The 22,507-nt window shown below is 43.1% G+C and overlaps 1 protein-coding gene across 1 annotated transcript; it reads left to right on the forward strand.

Moving 5' to 3' along the window:
• Positions 1–5,142: 5,142 nt before the first annotated feature.
• On the forward strand, positions 5,143–19,354 carry LOC310678378 (cytochrome P450 2J2-like). Its single transcript, XM_083442290.1, has 9 exons — positions 5,143–5,375; positions 6,083–6,245; positions 11,230–11,379; positions 11,582–11,742; positions 13,249–13,425; positions 14,578–14,719; positions 16,647–16,834; positions 17,303–17,444; positions 18,607–19,354. The coding sequence occupies exons 1-9, from the start codon at positions 5,208–5,210 to the stop codon at positions 18,792–18,794; spliced, it is 1,479 nt and encodes a 492-aa protein (XP_083298416.1). The 5' UTR covers positions 5,143–5,207; the 3' UTR covers positions 18,795–19,354.
• Positions 19,355–22,507: the final 3,153 nt, after the last annotated feature.

The following is a 22,507-nucleotide window of genomic DNA, read 5'->3' on the forward strand; positions in this document are numbered from 1 at the left end:
ATTGCACCCGCCCCACAGATTGGCTTGAGGTGGGTGATCGGAGTGCTTGGGATGGGCCCTTAATGGGCCGCTTTGAGGCGGCGGCTGGAACCGGACGGGCTGTGGCCTTCCGTGAAGCCATACCTGCTAATTGGGGAATAGAAGCAATAATAGACAAAACTCCTCCGGGACACTAACAATGAATGACTATCAAACTTCAATCAAATTAGCCACCACTGACCATGCACTTATGCGCCCAGCAAATTCCTCTGCTGTCTAGCAGCGCCTTTAAAGGAATCAAATAATAAACAAATACCCAGTGGAACTACTCAGAGACAGGTTAAATGCTTAAGGCAAAGGCCTGGGTAAATTCGCCCAAACCAGTGACTATCTCTCTATTACACTGACTCACTGGCCAACTGCTAAATAAAGAATTGCCAACTGTATTACCATAGAAGATGTAGTACTCAGACCAGCCAGCAGGGCCAGAGCAGGGTCAGCCAAAAAAGGAAGGGGGAAGAAAAGGTGGGGGGGTCTGTACTGCCCTGAGCCACTAGGGGAGCTCAAGCGTAGCTAGGCACAATGGCAACAAACGGCCACTAGAGGGCCAACAAGCAATATAGAATGCAGGCAGGAACACTCCCGGCCATGCAGCGTGCAATTCAAAATGGAGGGCCCACCAGGATTACGCAGCAGATTTTTTATGCCGCGGAACGCTGCAGCCGCGCCGGCAGGGCCGCTACGCACTCCCGCAGGCAGAGCCAACACTCAGCAAGGCTCAAGTGTCCAGACAAGGAGACGGGCACCCACGAAACCCCGCTAGATGGCCGATTGCCTTTAAAAAATGCACCGGGAAGGAGGAAAACACGATAGCGGCCCTCCGTCGGAGCCGAAGCCCAGCAAGGGAACCCACAGCTCACAGGGAGTTCCAGGTAAGGCACTGTATATCGCAGCTACGGCGCCGCAAATTAATTAACAAACACAGGGGGTTCGTGAGGCAAGATGGGAGGGGGTGCTCTCCCCTCCCGTCTCTAGTAGCCGGCAAGGCCTCCGATCCTGGTGAGGCCCAGCCAAAACAGGCCGGGAAGGCAAAGCCTTTCCAGTGCTGGGGAGGGGGTCCCCACCCACAGCCCAGTTTATTATTAAGGCTACTTTAGGGAACGCTATAAATTAAAACTACTGGGTAAGAGAAACAGATAGGCTAAACAGGCAAAGTAAAGGGAAGCAGGTAAAGAGAAGAAGGAAATAGGAGAAAGGGGTAGAAGAAAGGCAAGGAAAAAAGGGGGGCAGCTGTGAGATGAGGATTAAAACTATCAGGCCTAATATACAACCGTCTCCAGACGCAGAATGCTCCTTGATCCGGTGCAAAAAGGCCGAGAGGACGCCGAGCCTGTGCGTCCTGTATTTAAAGCCTCTGACCCCTCCTTCCAATTTTGGCAACATACGAAACTGCCCAGAAACCCAGTTAACCACTTAAAGGCTAGGGTTTTCCAAAACTGCACAGTCACACCAGGGTGGCTTGTATCCCCCAACCGCAACACGTGCTCTCATTTATGGAGAACACTCTTTCAGAAATAAACATATGGAAAAACTTACTGATAGTAAGAGCTGTTTGACAGTGGAATGGTCTCCCTCGGGAGATTGTGGACTCTCCTTCCTTGGAGGTATGTAAGCAGAAGTTGGATGGCCGTCTGTCATAGATGCTTTAGCTGAGATTCCTGCATTACAGGGGGTTGGACTAGATGACCCTCAAGGTCCCTTCCAACTCTACAATTCTAGAATTCACTGCGACCCAGGTGAATGGCATGACCTAGAACCAAATGTAGACACCCACTGGGTTCAGTACAGCATGTAGGCAGTTCGGATCATACATTGTTTTCACAGAATGATTACAGTACTAATATTTCTGCTCTAAATCAGTTCCTAAGAAGCACTGTCCTTGTCCTTCTCCACTGCTAGTACTCTAATTTGGAGTCAGAGGCACTTTCCACCCACAACCCATCCCAAGAACCAGATTTACAAGGATTAAGAAGACCTGTGCCATTCCAGAAGGCCTGTAGCTGGCCCACACTACCAAATCAACATGGCAAATTACAGTAGAATCTGATCTATAATATGCAAGGCCAAAATGGAGGAGGTGCAATAATAATAATCAAAATATCTTTCAAACGCGGATGTCCCGCCCCACAATGAAATAGTAACCATAGTCGTCATTAGTTCATTAGGTTCATTAGGTTCATTAGGTTCATTAGGTTCATTAGGTTCCAATGAGAAACAGAGATTGGTTTCTCATTGGAACCTAATGAACCATGAGTCAAGCACATATGTTATGGCCACAAGTCCATATGCCAGGGATCATTGAGGGTTTTGAGGCATGATGGCATGCACTGGCTGAACACCAAGGAATGGTGGGAGGTACGACCTGGGGAATTTCCAAGGGATGAAGACTGAGAGCCCGGGAATTGATGATCAGATAGGGACAGTGTGTGGCAGTGAAAAGTCCAGAAGCAGAGGCAGAAGTAGGAGATAGGCCAAGAGGCAGAGTTGAGTCAGGCTAGTGAAGGAGCCAGGGTGTCTCCCCCTCCTGCTGCAACAAGCTCCCCTCTCCCAGTGTCTCCTAGGACCAGAAGAGGGATGAAGAGGGAGGAGCAGAGAAGGGCAATTCAGTGGAGTTTCATTCCTTTTTTATGGTCTTATCTATGCTGTTCTTATACTATGTATGTTCACTTGGAGCTTGGCCCTATACCCAAAGGTCTCAGGGCAGTTCACATAAAATATCAAATGCATTTAATGAAAACAAAACCAACAACCCAATACCCCTCCCCCCCAAAAAAAGATCCAGCATTTTTCAAAAGGCTATAAGATGGCCAGGTTGAAAAGGAACATTTTTGCCTGGCGCCTAAAGGTGTATACTGAACGTGGGTGGGGAAGGTCCCCCAAAATATTTTATTAGGGGGTCCAAAAGAAGTTGGCACCTACACTTCTTACCTATTGTTTCCCTAAACTATTTTAATATTGTAGCCTTATTAGACTTTACCGATTGGTGGGCTCTGTGTTGCTCCCGGACAGGAGGAAGAAAGTCAAATGACACCGAGGGTTGGTTCAGAGAAAGAGTTCTTTTATTCTGCTCTCCGGATAGCAGAAGGCACTTGCGTGGTCAGTCCACAGCATGTCCAAAGAAATGAGAGATTTCATGTAGTATATATATCCTCCAGGCACCTTCTCCCCCTTCCCCAGGAATCCAAGCATGTCAGCTTGTACACGCAGGTTGACATCACAGATGTTCCTCCTCCAGCACTCTTAACCATAAAAGGGTATTCCTTCCTGTACATCTGACCATAAAAGAGTATTCCTTCTTGTACTTCTGACCATAAAAGGGTATTCCTGTTCTTATACTCTTATCTTGGAGCAAGAGGTCACCAACTTCAAGAACACATTCTGGCACTGTTCCCGGACTAGGTCTGTGCGTCTTTGTGGTCTTTGTGGTCAGGATGTAAGATAAGGCCCAGAGTGTCATCCCTGTTCCACTTTGGAGTGGTCAAGGCCATCCGTCATTACCAGCCTTCATGGACTGATAAGGGAGAGAGCTTTGAGCACTAGTTTATACAGCTGGGTTTTGGCTCAAGAACTCAAGTTAAAGCATATTAGAAATGCTCCCTTGGAAAAGGAAAAAAGTGGATTTTAGGTCCCGTTTCAAACTGACTGCACAGAAACCCATTCCTTCAATATCAGCAAACATTTTCTTCTATTTTGAGACAGAAGCCTTGACAAATAAAGAATATTCAGAATCTTGGTGTAAATCATGAATTTTTATAAGGAGTTAAATTATTCAGGGGTGTTACTCTTTCACTTACAAGCAGGCACCATACATTTGCGTGAGTCCTCACTCTCCCAGATGAGCCCCCTGAGAGAGGGGGGAGGGAGGGAGGGAGAGAGAATGTACACATGCACACTTGGCTTTTCCTAAGAGTCTGGGTAAAAGTTGGATCCAGTACATATAGATCATAAAGAGGAAGCAGGAAAGACTATCACTCTTTCAAATTCCTCCTCCAGGTCTATGCACTATTCAAGGGGGGAAAGAGGTAATCCCTCTTTTTGCGCAAGAGAGGATTTCGGTGTGATCCAGTGGGTCTTTTCTCTTATTCATTTTTTTTTTTTTGAAAATAATTTTTATTAACAGACCAATGAAATCACATCACATTAATTCTGAATTAAAAAGCCAAATTTTAAATTTTTGTTGGGGGTACCCATATTTCAAGTTCTGAAAGCGATCCAATCATCTTGTTGCTACTGCTTTAATGTCCACAATTCTGTCCAAATGATGTTCACAATTCTATCCAATCCTTTCTTCTTTTTGTTGTTTTCATATATTTTTCCTTTCTCTTTGTGACCTCTGATAGTCTCCGCAAGCGAGTTGAAACAAATATTTTATAATCCTGTGTGAGTTTTTCCGTTCTGACATAGCGACCCTTTGATGTTTTCTTCTTGATATATTCCTGTTAAATCCAACCCGTCGCTCTACTTCACAGAGGTCACTTCAATTAGCAGTCTTAACTCCCGTTCTTCACTTGAAATATGTGCATTTGCTTCTCCTAATTGTTTATATCGAACTCCTGCAACCAGTTCGTGCAATCAGAGACAGCGTCCGGGAGAGCCAATCCACGCAGGGGCTATGTGCCTAGTGCCTTCACCCCCTTCTTATGAACTCGGGGGTGATTTATGGCAACAGCAGGCAAGGCAGTGTTTCCCCATTCCCTGGGGTAAACAAGGGAGGCTGCATGCTCCCATATCATGCTCTTAATTGTCCCGTGTGAGCTGGAGAGATGGTATTGTCGGCCATCTTCCAATGCGCCCCTGGCGGCCCCCTATTCATTTTTTATTTTATGAATATTTGGTACAAAATTCTTTCTCAAATATTTGTGTCATAAAATCGGTCTTAAGATAGCTTGAATCCTAATTACAATTCATCAAACACCCTCTCATTTGCGTGACCCATATAAGAATGATTATAGTGTTCAGTTGCATTACATGACTTGCAATCACATTCCAAGGCTATTAGCACATGGTATCACACCCCTTGTTGCTTATTTGTTTTAAATAACTGAACATATATAAACAGAGAGTACTGCTGATGTCTCTGAGGAAAGCAAAAAGCCTTTAGAGAAAGAGTGTTTAACCTGACCAGGCAACCTAGAAAGAATTAAGGAGAAAGAGACAGCAAGAGAAAGATGGAGATATGGGCACTTTTGATTGGTCTGCTGGTGGTTCTTCTGATTCTGAACATCAAGAAACTGCTCTGGTCAAACAGGCATTACTCTCCAGGCCCTCCTAAGGTTCCTCTCATTGTAGTCTTGTGGAACTTTGGATTGAAGCTTCATGAAGATACTCTCATTAAGGTACTTACATCTTAGTTATAATTCAGTCTGATTTCAGCAATTGCTTTATCTATTTCCCTCAACAACTGTGATATTTCAGCTTAAACAATAGCATCAAATGGTAAATGGTAAATGCCATAAGCCTCCTTTGTAAGAAACGGTAAGATATACAAATAATAGGGATAATACAAAGAATATTATTATTAATACTGAAAAGCACAAAATCATATAAAAGTTGAAAATATGCATTAAAAACTACTGATCAAAAATATTTATTGTATACTGTTAAACTGAGGAAGGAGGAGAGAACACCCTCAAAGGAAGAATGGCTTATGAAAATCTTGGAATATGCAGAGATGGCAAAAATTGATAAAAGATACTGATCTAGAATCTTTTAAAGAAGATTGGAAAACATTTGCAGCCTATATAAAAAGTTATTTCCCGTATGTAAAGACCACAGCGTGGTTTGAAGTGTAAGAAAACAGCAGAATATATTAAGAAACATGTTGGAGAGGATGAAATTAGATACGATGGAACTTTAAAATGCAATTGTATGTAATTCAAGTTATAAACAATGATGCAGGGTGAGTGGGAAGTCACTTGTTTTGTTGAATTGGAATATATTGTTGTATAACAAATATAACTTTCTAAATGGAAAAAATAATAAAATATTATTATATTAAAAAATTGACTGACCACATAACTCCTCCTTTTGACCCAAATGGTAGTGGGCAAAGCAACATGGAAATATTTTCACCCTATGGACAATACATCTACCCATTGTAGTACTGTCTGGATTCCAAGCAGTGAAAGAAGCGCTCACTGACCACTCTGAAGAATTAGACGAGCGACCACAGACTCCTTTCCTTAGGACTATGGCAAAAGGAAAAGGTAAGTAGTGAAGAATAAGAATTTCTCCTGGTATTTTCCCAAGAGAAAACGTTTAAAGGGCTGTCCCAGAGCAAAGGTTCTCTATTATTGTTGCACTCAACAGGAAATGGGTTACCTAGGAGTGAACAACTAGGGGCTGAGGTCCTTCCAGTGCCCCCCTAAAATAATTGAGGGGACCACCAGGCTCCCCCTAAGTTCATAACAATTGCCATTCTAATGGTGGGCATGAGCCGCATAATAATAATAATAATAATAATAATAATAATAATAATAATAATAAATTTTATTTATACCCCACCCTCCCCAGCCAACACCAGATATAAAATAACTGATTGAAAGACAACTTAAAAAACAAGATTAAAATACAACATTAAAGTGCAGCCTTGTTTCAGCAGAAATTCAAAAACTTTTTGGGGATGAAAATGTCAAATCTGGTTGGGGGGAAAAATCCAGACTGGTCCTATGTGGGCCAGAAAAAAGCCAGGGAAGTCCCCAAGTAGGAGTTCCATCACAGAAGGAAAAAGGGGGAAAGAAAGAGGGGGAGGGAATCAAGTTAATTCCAAGCCAAAAGCCAGGAGGAACAACTCTGTCTTACAGGCCCTGCAAAAAGAAATCAGATCCTGCAGGGCCCTGGTCTCATGAGACAGAGTGTTCCACCAGGCCAGAGCCAGTGTTGAAAAGGCCCTGGCTCTGGTTGAGGCTAATCTGACTTCCTTAGGGCCCAGGACCACTAGGATGTTGCTATTTATGGACCTTGAGGTTCTCCGTGGGGCATACCGGGAGAGGTGGTTCCGTAGGTATGAAGGTCCAAGCATCTGGTCAGTGTGTCCGGGGCTGAGTCAGTGTGGCCATCCATCAGCAGATAGCGCTGAGTGTCATCAGCATATTGGTGACAACCCAGCCCAAAGCTCCGGACAATCTGGGCAAGGGGCCGCATAAAGATGTTAAAAAGCATTGGGGAGAGGATTGTGCCCTGCGGCACTCCACACACCAAGGAGTGGCGTGAGAACATCTCCCTCCCTGGCGCCACCCTCTGTCCCTGACCAGAGATAAAAGAGCACAGCCGTTTACGGGCTATGCCCTGTATCCCCAAGGATTTAGTCTCACACGGCTCCCACGAAACCATCCAGCCACAGCTTCCAAGCATCTGGTCAGTGTGTCCGGGGCCGAGTCGGTGTGGCCATCCATCAGAGATAGCGCTGAGTGTCATCAGCATATTCGGGACAACCCAGCCCAAAGCTCTGGACAATCTGGGCAAGGGGGCGCATAAAGATGTTTAAAAGCATTGGGGAGAGGATTGCGCCCTTTGGCACTCCACACCAAGAAGTGGCGTGACAACATCTCCCTCCCTGGTGCCACCCTCTGTCCCTGACCAGAGATAAAAGAGCACAGCTATGCCCTGTATCCCCACGTCGGCGAGGCGGTGGTCCAGAAGATCATGATCAACCATGTTGAAAGCTGCTGACAAATCTAAGAGAATCAGCAGTCCCGACCCGCCTCGATCCAGTTGTCTACGGAGATAATCTGTTAGGGTGACCAGAGCCGTCTCGGTCCCGAAACCAGGACGGATCCCGGACTGAAATAGATCTAAAGCTGATGTTTCCTCCAGAAACCTACCAAGCTGTTCAGCAACCGCTCTCTCAATTACCTTACTCAGATATAGAAGATTTGAAACTGGGCAGTAATTGGATAAATCTAAAGGATCTAGTGAAGTTTTCTTTAAGAGCGGCCACACCACTGCTTCCTTCAGCTCCCCTGGGAATGTCCCCGTGCCAAGGGACAAATTGATAATTTCAACCAGGGGGATCCGTGCACCATCTGGGCACACCCTAATCAGCCAAGACGGGCATGGATCAAGGAGGCAAGTGGTGGGCCTACCAGCTCAGAGGAATCTATCCACATCAGCAGGGAGTATGCGATTGAAATGATCCAACACTGGACCCGAAGACAGTCGAGGGGCCTCCAGTTCTGTCACTGTATCTAAATTGGCAGGGAGGTCATGGCGGAGCAACAGGACTTTCTCTGCAAAAAAGCTCACGAACGCCTCACAGCTGTGAGTCGAATTTATACTTAAATTTGGTTGTCCTCCTAAGGACGTTATTGACCTAATTATTTTTAAAAGTTGTGCCGGGCGAGAGCTAGCGGATGCAATGGAAGCTGCAAAGTAAGATTTCTTAGCAGCTTTCATAGCCATCTCATAGGCTTTCATAAGCATCCTATAAGATGTTCTTGAAGCTCCATCATGAGTCCATCGCCATACTCGCTCTAGCCGTCTGAGGTCCCGCTTCATTTTCCGGAGCTCCTAGGTAAACCAAGGGGCCCGGTTTCAGCGGGGTTGCAGAGGGCGCTTGGGCACGATCTTATTGATGGCCGCCAAGAACCGGTTATTCCAGTCCTCGACAAAGTCATGTAATGAGTCATCAGGAAGAGGAGAGTCCTGCAAGGCCTGACGGAATCTATCAGGACCCATCAGCCTTCGTGGGCGAGCCCAAATAGGCTCGCCACCTGAGCAGCGGAGGAGCTAGAAGTCAATCTTGGCTTTCAGAGTGCAGTGATCAGATCATGTCACTTCCACAGGGGGGAGTATGATCACATCTATGCCAGCACCAAAGATCAAATCCAGCGTGTGGCCTGCTTGATGAGTGGGGCCCAAAACAAACTGGGAGAGCCCTAGTGTTGCCATGGAAGTCATTAGGTCCAGAGCCTGTGAGGAGGGGGCAGCATTGGCATGGACGTTGAAGTCTCCCAAAACCAATAGGCTTGGGAATTCCAAGGCCTAGCCTGCCGCCACCTCCAGCAGGTCTGACAGGGTGGCTGCCGGTGTGCTGGGTGGTCAGTGGTTACCTTACCCCTTCCCCCCCCCCACTTTCTTTGTTTCCTCCCTTTGTTTTCTACTATAATAACATAATTAACAACTTATCTCTCCTACCCCCAGTCTTGAGGAAAACTCAACCTGACCTCACCAACATCGGCAGGACCTGTATTCAAGCTAGGACGGCATTCATATTCCGAACTGAACAATCATTTGATCTCTAATAATTAAGAAAGGTTAATTATTTGAATTCGAATAATTCAGAGCATACAAAGAGTTTATATATTGAACAATTTCAGGCCCTGAAAGTTGGGTGTCATCTGATCATTTACAGAATATTTATTCAAATATATACATCTCCCCCAGGATTATAAAGACTGATTTAATAAAACTTGGGACCTGGGGCATTAGATGGCAATGAATGCCTGGAAACATCCTTTGTGAATTGGATTAGGTCGACAAGTGGCTGAACATTACAGAATTTGACTGAGACTGAACAACCTTTTTTGGACTATAAAAAGAGACTACCATTTTTGTTTTTTGCCTTTATTTCTGTTCTCTGCTCTTTTGTCTTTGAAACTAACATACTAACATATCAATGCAACCAAATTTATAATGACACAAGGTTATTGACAAGGTTAATGGGATTGGATAACAGTGAATAGGTTAATGAAAGGTTCCTCTTCTCTTTTGGTCATAAAGTCTGGATTGAAATCAAGGGGACACAATATTAAGGAAAATAAAGAAATATAAGGAAAGTGATATATGATTACATAGATAAAAGTGTTGAAAATACAGAAAGGATAAAAGAGAGATTGTGCGCCCCTAGGGGAGGGAGTTGAAATTAAAGTTGATTATTGAGAAATCAAACGCAAAATGTCGGGGGAAACGGGGAATTCCCAGAAGGGATTTTCTTCTTTTACAAGAACAAAAGGTTTAAACTGACAGACACACAAGAAGTGGAAAAGTTTCTGAGAAGATATGAAAAGGATCTTGGAAAAGAAGAAGAAAAACTTGGAGGAGGAAAGATGAGCATGGAAGAGAGGAGGGGAAGAGGGGGGAGAGAGGCAGAGGAAGAAGTAGAAGAGGTGGAATTGGGGGGGGGGGGACGAAGAAACCACTGGAAATAGAAGTACTAGAATTTAAACTAAAAATTAGGATAAAGCGTACGCTAGTTAAATATTGAAATGACCCTTAAGTTTCTGGAGACGAGCGCGTCAGAAAATGCCATAGGAGCTGTGTTGCTACAAGAAGACTGTAACAGAGATTTGAGGCTGTGTGCCTTCCACACCCAAAAGTTGAATGCTTCAGAATGGAATTACACCATTTGGGAGAGAGAATTGCTCGCCATAAAAGAAGCGCTGGGGGTGTGGAGACATTTCCTCAAAGGAGCACAACACCAAGTGGAGGTACATGGACCACAAGAACTTAGAACACTGGCTAATGGTGAGGCATCTTAACCAGAGGCAAATTAGATTGGCACAGGTTTTTTGCTCTTTTCGACTTCCGAATCTGATACATGCCGGGGCACCAGAACCAGAGGGTGGACGTCCTGTCCCGGAAGCTGGAGTATCTGGAGGGGGACTCAGCCACCGGGCTGAGGCATATTCTGAAACTGGAACAGTTACAGCTGGTGGCAGCACCCGTAGTTGAAACCGCAGACTTCAAGAGACAGATGGAAGTGGATCGAATAGTACTCTTCCAATCCTGTATGATGACCTTATCTCCCCCCCAAAAAATTCCAACCATTCTTCCATGTTTAAAAACAATAAATCCATCATTTTTATTTTAAAAGGAAACTCTCCACTGTAGTCTTTTATTTTAAAATAATTCATAGTTATTTATTTGTATATTCATTATTTTACACCCAGTTGTATATCTTGCGATGGCATTTCCTGTAGGGAAATTTAGCAAGAGAAAAAGAAAAGAACTTCCATTTCTACCACTTCCATTCTTTTCCCAATAGCATTACCAGAAGCTTGATAGATTTTCCCTGTAAATTCCCTCCAATTTGTACCCAGAATCCTTTCTGCATCATCTTGTAATTCTTTGCTTTAGAGATTCTAAGCAGCTCTTACATGCAAGGATATGAACTTCAGTAAACATTGTTCTGAGATGGCAACTTTTTACATTGATTTCTGCAAGTAATAATTTCTCCTTGATTTTCCATAGGTATTGTATTATCAAATGGTCACACCTGGCAGCAACAGAGACAGTTTGGTGTAGTTACTATGCGGAAGTTGGGGTTGGGGAAGAAAGGCATGGAGCACCAAATAGCAGAGGAGGCTCATCAGCTCGTGGAGGTTTTTGCACGTTCAAAGGGTATGTGATGAGGGGTGATGGTGCTGAGCTGGTGTATGAAGATTTATTTGTGTACTACCTCTGTCCATTTTAGAAAGGAATGTGATATGTTTTTCTTGGTTCCTAAAGGAGATCCCAGCAGTTTCTCTTGGCCACCATAAAATCCCACTCTCAGTATAATCAGGAGCAGTTGAACTAACATTAGTTTAATTTTATTTTGCAGGACAGCCACTTGATCCCTCCATGCCCATCACTAATTCAGTCTCCAACGTGATATGTGCTGTGGCTTTTGGGCACCGGTTTGCTCTTGAAGATGAACAGTTCCAGAAGCTGATAGAAGCCATAGAATTTAGCCTACAATTTGCATGTAGCTTTTTTCATGGTGTGAGTAGTCATTTTCATTTCTACTATGCCAAAGAGGTCTCCCTAAATAACACAAATCAGTATTTTGAAATTGATCTGAGATAAGGGCCACTTACTGTCTCACAACCTTATCAATTTCTCATGATTACCATTGATACTTTTTAAAAAAAGGAGTAGGAAGAATTTGTCCACTACAGAAGACTGTTTGGAGGAAAGATGGGATAAAAATGGAACAATGACCTTCAGAACAGGTCATCAAGAGCCCACCAAAGGGGATAGAGGTGAACAAAATAATCTTCTCAAGAAGGAATTACATAGTTTTGTTGCCATCATTGAAAACTAAATGTATCTACTCTCTAGCCACTTAGCAATGACAATGATGATGGTGTCCATGGTGAGTCTCATGCAGCCAGCTTTGGCTGGAAGTTTTTAAACGTAAGAGAGACCTGCAACTCAAGCACTGTCCCTACTGCTAAGGAAAGCAGCTCCCTTCTGTATGACCCAACTAAACCCTTTTTCCAAACTTAAGTTCGGTTCTCCACATTTCTACATACATTTCGGATCTTTTAAAAAAAAGGACTCATGAAACTTCATCAGCATTTTTCTGCTAATTTATCCTAATGCAAACATTTGTTTGCAATTTTGCCCGATATACACATTTCTGCAAAGCAGTATATTGAAGGACTGTATATCATTTGCATTTCCATTTTTGTAAGCATCACTTGACTGGGAAACTACAGGCAAATTTATATCAGCATTCAAGGCACATTTTGCAAAAAGGAATTTTATTACCGTGAGCAGTTTCTGCGCTCTGGGCACAGTTCTAAGCCTAAAATTTCAGATTAAAACTGCAGAATGGAAGGAAAGGAGGACCTTTTTCTGCCTCCTCACTTCCAGCTTTCATATTTCAGTTTTTAACATTGCTTTATATTAGTCCAGTTTTTATTTTCTTGCTCCTTATGTATTCAGAAAATGTAAGTAATTGATCTTTAATGAGAAAACAAGGAACGAGAAAGAAAATCCTTCTTCAAGGTTTAGTTTTTGTAATGAAAGATCAGAATTACTTGACTGGCAAACTGGAAGATTTAATAAATACAACTAAAAATTTAAAAAATGGAGAAGTGTACATTTTGAACGATGGCTGTCTTTCCATTTGTGTATTAGGCAAATTTGCTTTTAAATGTGAACTTACTTGAATTCCCCCCACCTACCATAAAAGGCCACTAAATTGTTCCAGGAGGGGTCCTGTGATTGTGCCCAGTTTTGGAATGATGCCTGGGAGCTGGGGAAATATTTTGAGCCATAGTTTTCTTTCACATTTTCAGCTAGGGATAATTCACAGAATCCAATCATTGGGAGATTCCAGAAAAGCTATAGACACCTTCCTTCTTCTTAGTGAGACTCAAACTAATATGCTAGCCCTGAAGAATAATGCAGATCATGTTTTTAAAGTGCTAATCCAAAGCACAAACGGTGTGACCAAACTTCCTCATGGTAATGGCAGCATTTCTGCTATCTTTCCTTTAGCTTTATGAAATGCTCCCATGGCTCATGAAACATCTCCCAGGGCCCCACAAGAAGGCCTTGTCCTGCACAGAGATGGTGCTTTCATTTGCAAAGGAGGAGATAGAGAAGCATAAGGAGAATCAGTCTCTGCATGATCCACAGGATCTCATTGATTTCTATCTATTTCAGATGGAAAAAGTAAGTATCAGCTTTGAAGGTGAATACTGCTCATCCAAGGAATCATTACATTCCTGTTATAAGTGAATACTAATCTCTTGTCTGGAAACCAGCATCTTTTTTCCTGAATCTCAGTTGAAAATGGCACCGAATTCCCACGAAATATTTCTCATAGTCAATTTAGTTGCTAAAGTGAGTTGTCACCCATCCATTAGTATTGTTAAAAATGTGAGTGGAAAGAAGTGGAAACCTAAGTGTGCTAAGGGGTCTTGCCTATAGAGCATTCCTTCTGTACATAAATTTCTTTGGATTGATGTTCATCTGACATTAAATGGGGACTGAGAAAACAGAAAATCCTAAAAAAAATGCTCTTAAACTAGAGTATGACTTCAAATTCCTGTCTCATCTATCTTCATGTACTAGAAAGGACAAATGGAAATTCATCTTTCACTCTCTGAACAATGCTTATCATGATGACAAACGAATGGTGAAATATGTTTAGTGTGAAATACCATATTTCACCATAATTGTCACATTTTTATGCCAATTATTCCTTTCAAAAAAGGGGGGTGCGCAACGATTATTTGGTGAAAAACCAAGACATGACCCTTATGTGCGGAAACTGTTTTTATTAACAAACATAATTATGTTCATATTGCTTATTACTCATTACTAACTGTTTTTGGTGTGATTAGGATTCATGGAATACGCATGAACAGGTAAAGGTAAAAGGTAGTTCAAATTGGGGCAAGGCAAATGCATGCACAGGGCCGGCCCATCCATGTGGCAGGCTGTGAGAGCTGCCTTGGTCAGTGGAATGCCAACAGGAGGCATCTCTGGGGATGTGCTGCCTAGCCAGCTGCTAGTGGAGAAGCAAAGGGGGCAGCTTCTGGCAAGATTTCACCAATATCTTTCAAGATCTCACCCAGCCCCCAGTTGCTGTTGCCACTTTGTGGGCACTGCTGTGCAACCTAAGAAAGGCAGGTGGCAGCAGCAGTACGGCGATGGTGGCAACATCTTCTCATTTCACCTCAGGCAGTGTAAGAGGACACCCCACCCCTCATGAAGCATGTGTGGGTGGTATGGTAATAAGTGGGGGAAATAAAGTAAGTGCTGAAGGACAAATTGTAACACATGTAAATGACTTGTCACTTCCCCCATTTTCAACACCAGAGCAAGAATGACCCAGAGTCCACCTATGATGAAGAAAACTTGGCCCAGTGCATTTTTGACCTCTTTGTAGCAGGGACAGAGACAACAACCGGTTCTCTGAAATGGGCACTTCTCCTCCTGGCAAGTCATCCAGATGTCCAAGGTGAGAGAGGAGAGCCAGGACTTCTCTTGATCACTAGGGTGGAGCATAGTTATTTAAAGCTTTCATACTGGAAAGAGTTAAAAGTGAGTTTATGATGTAAGTTTTTGAAGCCAAATGTTATTGAAATAAGCCAAAGGTTTTTGACTTACATGTCTGGAAAGATCATTCTCCCCCACCACTTTTATGGAACATTTATAATTGTAGGGTTGGAAAGGACCCCAAGGGTCTCCTGCCTCTCCGTGCTCCATTACATGAGGGACACGGGTGGCGCTGTGGTCTAAAGCAGTGAGCCCCTTGTGCTTGCTGATTACAAGGTTGGCAGTTCAAATCCGTGTGACAGGATGAGCTCCCATTGCTCTGTCCCAGCTTCTGCCAACCTAGCAGTTTGAATACATGCCAGTGCAAGTAGATAAATAGGTACTGCTGCAGTGGGAAGGTAAACACCGTTTCTATGCACTCTGGCACTCATCATGGTGCCCAAGTTATATATATATATATGTGTGTGTGTGTGTGTGTGTGTGTATTTCTATTTGTACCCCGCCCTCCCCATTATTGGCTAACAACCAATAATAAAAACAAGCTGATTAAAATACAATTTAAAAGATTAAGATACAACATTAAAACAATTAGGGAGCAATCTCTTCATAGGAGGAGAAAGGAAAAAGAAAGAGGGGGAAGGAATCAAACTGATTCTGAGCCAAAGGCCAGGTGGAACAATTCTGTGTTACAGGCCCTGCAGAAAGAGATCACATCCCGCAGGGCCCTCGTATCAAGAGACAGAGCATTCCACCACGCCGGAGCCAGTGCTGAGAAGGCCGTGGCTCTGGTTGAGGCTAATCTAACTTCCTTAGGGCCTGGGACCTCTAGGGTGTTGCTATATATGGACTTTAAGGTCCTCCGTGGGGCATACCAGGAGAGGCGGTCCCGTAGGTACAAGTGTTCTAGGCAGTGAAGGGCTTTAAAAGTCAAAACCAGCACCTTAAATCTGACCCTGTACTCCGCTGGGAGCCAATGCAGCTGCAATATATATATATTATCCAGTAGCACCTTATTGGCCAACTACATTTATTCTTGGTATGAGCTTTTGTGCGCATGCACACTTCTTCAGATACACAAAAGCTCATACCAAGAACAAACTTACCGTATTTTTCGCTCTATAAGACGCACCAGACCACAAGACGCACTTAGTTTTTGGAGGAGGAAAACAAGAAAAAAAAAATTCTGAATCTCAGAAGCCAGAACAGCAAGAGGGATTGCTGCGCAGTTAAAGCAGCAATCCTTCTTGCTGTTCTGGCTTCTGGGATAGCTGCGCAGCCTGCATTCGCTCCATAAGACGCACACACATTTCCCCTTACTTTTTAGGAGGGAAAAAGTGAGTCTTATAGAGCAAAAAATACGGTAGTTGGTCTCTAAGGTGCTACTGGACACATGACCCAGAAAACTATTAGTGGACAAACACTGGCTCCTTCATCTCCTCCCTTTGGCTGGACTTAACCGTCCAGAGGTCCTTTACTTTTACGTTTACATGCGTAACATTAGCCAAAGATCAGGTGAGGAAATGAGGATTAATGAAACTAAGCAGGAAATATTCAGAGTCAGGGATGGAGAATACACAGACACACACACACACACACAGGCACATGCATGCGCACACACACACACATTACAGATAGACTTTGATCCCAGCCGTTCAGCAAATCCAGCCAGTGAGATAAGCTTGACTTTCAAATAATTCACACATGGGATCTAGAGTGGGGAAGAACCACGTACACAGACTTGAGCTCTTTGGAGGACCAGGTGAGCTGAAAATGCAAGAAACTGGGACTCATTCACAGAGATTTATGGAATATATCAAGGGAATTAAATGTCCATCTGAAATAAAATGCAGTATTCAAAGTAAACCTTCTGTTTCCATCATTTTCTTCAGATAAAATGCACAAGGAAATAGAAGATGTCATAGGTTCTGCTCACTCAATCTGCTATCAAGATAAGAAGAAACTGCCCTACACTAATGCTGTGATTCATGAAATGCAGCGCTTTAAATATGTCCTTTTTTTTGGGTTACCTAGGCGATGTACAAAGGATTTGAAGCTGCGTGGTTTTCTCATTCCCAAGGTATAACAGTGTGATATAGCTGCACTCCTGTAGCCCAAGAGCAAAGAGCAGCAGAAGGTTGCATATTGAGAGATGTTGCCAGGCATACAGGAACTTCCTGCCTAGTCAAAAATCTGAAGGGCAAGAGCAGGAGCTCCATCTGCAGACATGTTTCACCATTGGCAAGTGCCATTCCGTCGGGCATTTGAGGCAGGGGAGGAGCCTGAAGTATCCAGAGTTCTCAGCCTGGTTGTGAGCTTTCATTTTAAAAGAGATGAGGGAAATTCCTCTTGTGTTCCTGCCTATTCAGAAAGTATTTTAAGGTGAAGAATACAACCCCCCCCCCATATATATATATATATATATATATATATATATATATATATATATCACACATGTCTCCACAATGATTAGTCTTGGAATAGTGTGGGACAATCCAGAAATGTTTTGATCTGAATGCATTCCAAGTCACTTGTTTCTTATTTGCAGGGGACTATTATTGTTCCTGATCTACGCTCTGTTCTTCTTGATCCCACACGATGGGAGACACCTGCAGAGTTCAACCCAAATCATTTCTTGGACAAGGATGGACAATATGTGGCTCGAGAAGAATATCTCCCATTTGGTGCAGGTAAACGCAGAAGACCAAGCTACGTTGTGATCTGTAGATGTGCTTACTGGTCTGCTTCCAGGAAATGAAATCAGCAGCAGCACATGAGAGAGTGGGCCGGAGCAGAGGCAGCGTCTTTCTGGTTGGAGTGGCAGCGCTGGTTAGCAGAATGGGGCAGGGCAGTGGCAAGTTAAGGGGATCTCTGGGTTGGTGGCTTGGGATCCACACATGAACATACACTTGTGTGGCCTCCATCTGGACCTCCCTACATTTGCCACTCCTGCCCTGTCCCTGAGAGAGGCAGCACTGCCAGCACCAGGATACTGCTGTTCCCCGTCTCACATCATACTGCAAGCCATTCAACTTCTTTTCAGGCAGCAAGGCTAAGGCTATCTTTTCATGGGGTACTATTTAGCCTGGTTTGAAAGCACACTCAGAACTGATTAAACCATGACACTTCCTTATTTCTCCTACTCTGAAATCAAAAGAATATTATTCCTGCAGAAATTCAGCAGACATCATCACTGCTAACTTACAAATTCTCCAAAGGTCAGATTCACGTGCTTTTCCATACAGCATTCAGAAATCTAGTTCCTACCAATGTGAGGTAAGTCTGACAGGAAAATTACTTTATGCTCTTAACCCCTTTCTGCATTGCTGATTTGGACAGTTGACAAAAGTTTTCTTTTCATTTTTTTAAGTCAAGCTTTATTGAAAGTTTTATATATGAGACACAATAAACATCATGCCAATCTAAAAAGGGAAATAGAAAGAAGATGGGGAAAGGAAGAAAAGAAAGAAAAGAAGAAAAGCAAATTACCTCTATCAAAATTAAATATTCACCCTTATTCTATACACAGAAAAGTGAGCCCTCCCAGCTGCCACTTGGGACCTAGACCCTCTTCCCTCAGTTTCTAGCCCTTCATTTTCATTCCATCCCCTTCCTCAGTGTATCTTCCTTGATATGAGATAGGGAACTTCAAACAAAACATAAGTATAACAAGAAGAAAGAAAGGTTAGCACGGACCAGGCTGGGAATATTGACAGCAGCCTTGATGATTTCACTATCCTATCTATGTCTAGTTTGCCAAAGTATTACGGAGAATGTTTATAACTACAAAGCAATGAACATGGGAAAGTAAATTCTTGCTCACTTGTTGTCTTTCACTTTTCCCATCCTCAGGGTCTCGCATATGTTTGGGAATGCAGCTGGCAAAGATCGAAATCTTCATCTTCCTGACCAGCCTGCTGAGGGCATTCAGCTTCCAGCTACCAGAAGGAGTCAAAGAACTCAGTAAAAAGGCTACAATAGGGACTACAGCAAATCCCCATCCTTATAAACTCTGTGCTGTTCCCCGTTGCAACACATAAGAAAATGGGAAAATATTAGGGGCTGCACCCCTGCTTCCTGCACTCAGTGACCCCTTGGCCACTCCTGAGACATGAACCCCCTAGCATTTCCCCTTCCCTTCCCATCTCATCCCATGCAGCTACTGAGGTCTCTTTTCACCTTCGCAGCTCCATTTCTGAAGCCACTTCTCTCTTATCTTCTGCAGCTCTGCTTTTCACCCCATCTCCTCCTTTTCTTCAGGCCCTTTCATGCCCCTGTTTTCATCTTCATCCCTATCCCCATGCCTCCTTACTCCCTCCTTTTTTACAACTTTTCTTTGCATCCCCATTCTTATTCTCACACCCTTTCCCCCTCCCCTCTACTTTCATCAGATCTCCCTTACACACACATTCCCACACCTCCTTCTCTCTCCTGCTTCTGTAGCCCCCTTTCAACACACACTCCGTGCTATGTTATTGTATCTTTAAGACGAGTAGACTACTAAGAGCAGGACTGTCAGTTTGTCCAGTTGACGAAGGTTAAGTTCCTTTGATGGATACTGTACATGTGTGCTTGTTAATAAAATATCTCTTCTAAATCAGTACATTGAACACAGAACTTCATGTTGAGGACAAGACATGGTATCAGGAGTGAAATAGGTTGTGTGGAGGCACTATGGAATATTTGAAGGCTTCACATCCTTTATCACAGCTCCATGGTTCTGGATGTCTTCCACAGTAGGCTAGAAACAGTGTTTGTTGGGTAGACACATGCACCGTGTTGTTATATGCAAACTCAGCTATCCCCAATTTGCCCAACCAGTCCTCTTGTTGGTAGTTCACGTAGCAATGCAGGTATTGTTGCAGCGATGCATTGGTCCTCTCTGACTCCCTGTTGGTTTGGGGGTGTCTCACTGAGGTCAGTCACACTTCCACCTCCAACAGCTGCATCAGCCTCCTCCAGAATTATGAGGTAAATTGTTTCCCTTTGTCTGAAATCACTTGCAATGGCATCCGTGCAGCTTGAACACATGGTTGACAAACAACTGCGCCATTTCCTGTGCTGATGGCAACTTTGAACATGGCACAAAGTGCGCCATTTTCGTGAACAAGTCCACCACCATCCAGACTACTGTCTGTTTCCGAGATGGTGGCAAGTCCATGATAAAGTCCATCACAACCACCTCCCAAGGTCCTTGTGGAGTTGGGAGCAGCTACAGCAGTCCTGCCAGTGATACTCTAGGTGTTTTTGCTCATTGACAAATGTCACATGCCCTGACATACTCCTTAGCTGCTTCTGTCATCCTGGGCCACCAAAACCGCCTCCTTAGTTGATTGACGGTCTTATATTGCTCGAATTGACCTACTGTCGGGTTGTCATGACACTGCCGCATGACTCATTAATTTCAGTGTGTATATAGACCTAATGGATAGAGCCTGTCTGTACACCCTTTAAAGCCCACATCTTCAGCGTCTGCATGGGCTGGATGTCGGGAGCACTTTCGCTGACCCTCCAAATCACAGGAACGCAGGAACAGCAGAACACAGCATTCCTCTGGTGCAGTGGAGTCACATTTGCTATTGTGAGCACCTCAATAGCTGGAGAGTAATGGAAGCGAAATAGTGGAGGTTTTGTTGCATATCTAATTTTATTACTACTGGTTAAACAAAACAAAAGAACATAACGGGCATGCACGAGAGAGTCAGCTCTCTCATACTGCCACCTAGTCTCTAGACAGACCAAAGAACAACCAGGCACAGTGCTAGGGACGGAAGTCTGGAAGAGTGGTTTCTGTCCCCTCCTTTCTCTGAGACAGAAAGTAAAACAAACATGATCGGGTGATCTTTGCAATGGGAGGGATGAAAATACTGACAGAGTCTGCCTTATATATATTTAGATATGTAAGAATGTTAATTAATCATATATTTTGTAATCCATATGTTAAATATAAGCATGGTTAATATATGACTCAGGTTGGAGTGATAATAATTTTTAGTATATTTGGTTTATATTAGGCCTTCCAAACAATTTTGCTAAAGATAAAATAGAGGACAAGAAAACCTATAGATTAAAGCCATAATGAAAATTATAAGTATGAATGTCAAGGGGTTAAAGGAAAAGAAAAAAACAAATCCTAACACTCAAATATCTAATATGATACGTTGGAATTTAGTGGATTTGTGGAGATTGCATCATCCTAAGGAAAAATCATATACATATTTTGCAGGAATTCATAATACCCAGCATAGAATTGATTTCTTTCTAACATCAGCATCATTACATCCCTTTACTAGCTGATGTGACATCGATAATCCCATTATAGCTGATCACTCAGCAGTAATACTGGAATATAATTTATCTAAAACCCAGGAAGGTATGAGGAGATGGTATCTTAATATATCATTATTAAATGAAAAAAACTTCATTCACTATATAACCCAAACAACTCCAAATCTTCAACGTCAAGACTGGTGGAACTTAGTACATATGTTGATTAACTGCCCGATGATAAGATCATTTTGGTGCCAGGTGAGGATATTTATAGCAAGAGTAATAAAAAGAAATTGTTATTTAGGGGAAGCGAATTTAATTCTAAAATATATTCTGGAAACGTGGGAGATTTCAAGGGGTCAAAAAAAAAATGGATGTACTGTTCTATATTAGAAGCAGAAAAACTTCTTTTGATGAATTGGAAGAGCCGCAAAAAGATTTCATTGAGCACATGGATTGATAATAAGGACAGATTAGCGACATACAAAAGAATTGCATGTCGATGCAAAATAACAATGGATAAATAAGAAGAAATTTGGAACGAATATTTAAGTGATAAGGTGATAAGGCGGATAGTGGTGGGAAGTAGGGGGAGGAGAGAGAGGTGGGAAAATATTGTTTAAAAAGGTGTGGTCATAGGTATATCAGTGTATTCAAATCTGAATTGTCAAATTGTGTTATTATTGTTATTATGGTTTTTGTTGTATGTGACTTTTGCGGTTGATGTTTGTATCCAAAAAACGATTAAACAAATAAAATAATAATAATAAAAAACACAGCAACCGCTGCAAGTCGCAACTGTTCTGGGGTCAGAATGTGTTTCAACTCTTGTCTCTGTTCTCCCTCCATGTATTCCAGTTTCCAGGACAAGGCATCTGCCCCCTGGTTCAAAAGCCCTGGCACATATTGTATACGAAAGTTGAAATGGGCAAAAAACTATGCCCATCTGATTTGTCTCTGGTTTAGTTGTCTCACGGTCTGCCAATATTCCAAATTCTTGTGGTCCGTAGGCGCCTCCACTTGATGTTGTGCTCCCTCTAGGAAATGTCTCCACGTGGCCAAGGCTTCTTTTATAGCTAGCAATTCTCTCTCCCAAATCGTGTAGTTGTGCTCCGAGGCGTTCAACTTCCAGGAGTAGAATGCGCACAGTCTTAGGTCCCCGTTGCAGTCCTCCTGAAGCAGCACTGCTCCTACTGCCCTTTCAAAAGCATCTGTCTCCACCACCATTGGTCAATATTGATCTACATGGTGCAAATACTCCTCTGCTGCAAACATCTCCTTGAGCCTCTCAAATGTGCGCTTTGCCTCCTTTGTCCAGGCAAGTGGCTTCTTACTGTTCAAGCAGTCCATGAGGGGTGCAGTGAGTTGTGAGTAGCTGGATGGAAGTCCAGGAAACAAAGTATGGTCAGTGTGTCATCCACTGAAGCAGAATTTGCAGCATTAAGTGAGCTCTGCAGTGAACTAGTGTATTACAAGCAGTTGC

The sequence above is a fragment of the Podarcis tiliguerta genome (genome assembly GCF_965153285.1).
Source record: "Podarcis tiliguerta genome assembly, chromosome: 5".
NCBI lineage: Eukaryota > Metazoa > Chordata > Lepidosauria > Squamata > Lacertidae > Podarcis > Podarcis tiliguerta.

What these genes read in the sequence shown, in the direction of transcription:
- LOC310678378 (XM_083442290.1), top strand. Translation starts at nt 5,208, where the DNA reads ATGGAGATATGGGCACTTTTGATTGGTCTGCTGGTGGTTCTTCTGATT. An exon ending in GACTATGGCAAAAGGAAAAG is followed by an intron (nt 6,246 to 11,229) that starts GTAAGTAGTGAA and finishes GATTTTCCATAG; the next exon opens with GTATTGTATTATCAAATGGT. An exon ending in AAGTCATCCAGATGTCCAAG is followed by an intron (nt 14,720 to 16,646) that starts GTGAGAGAGGAG and finishes CATTTTCTTCAG; the next exon opens with ATAAAATGCACAAGGAAATA.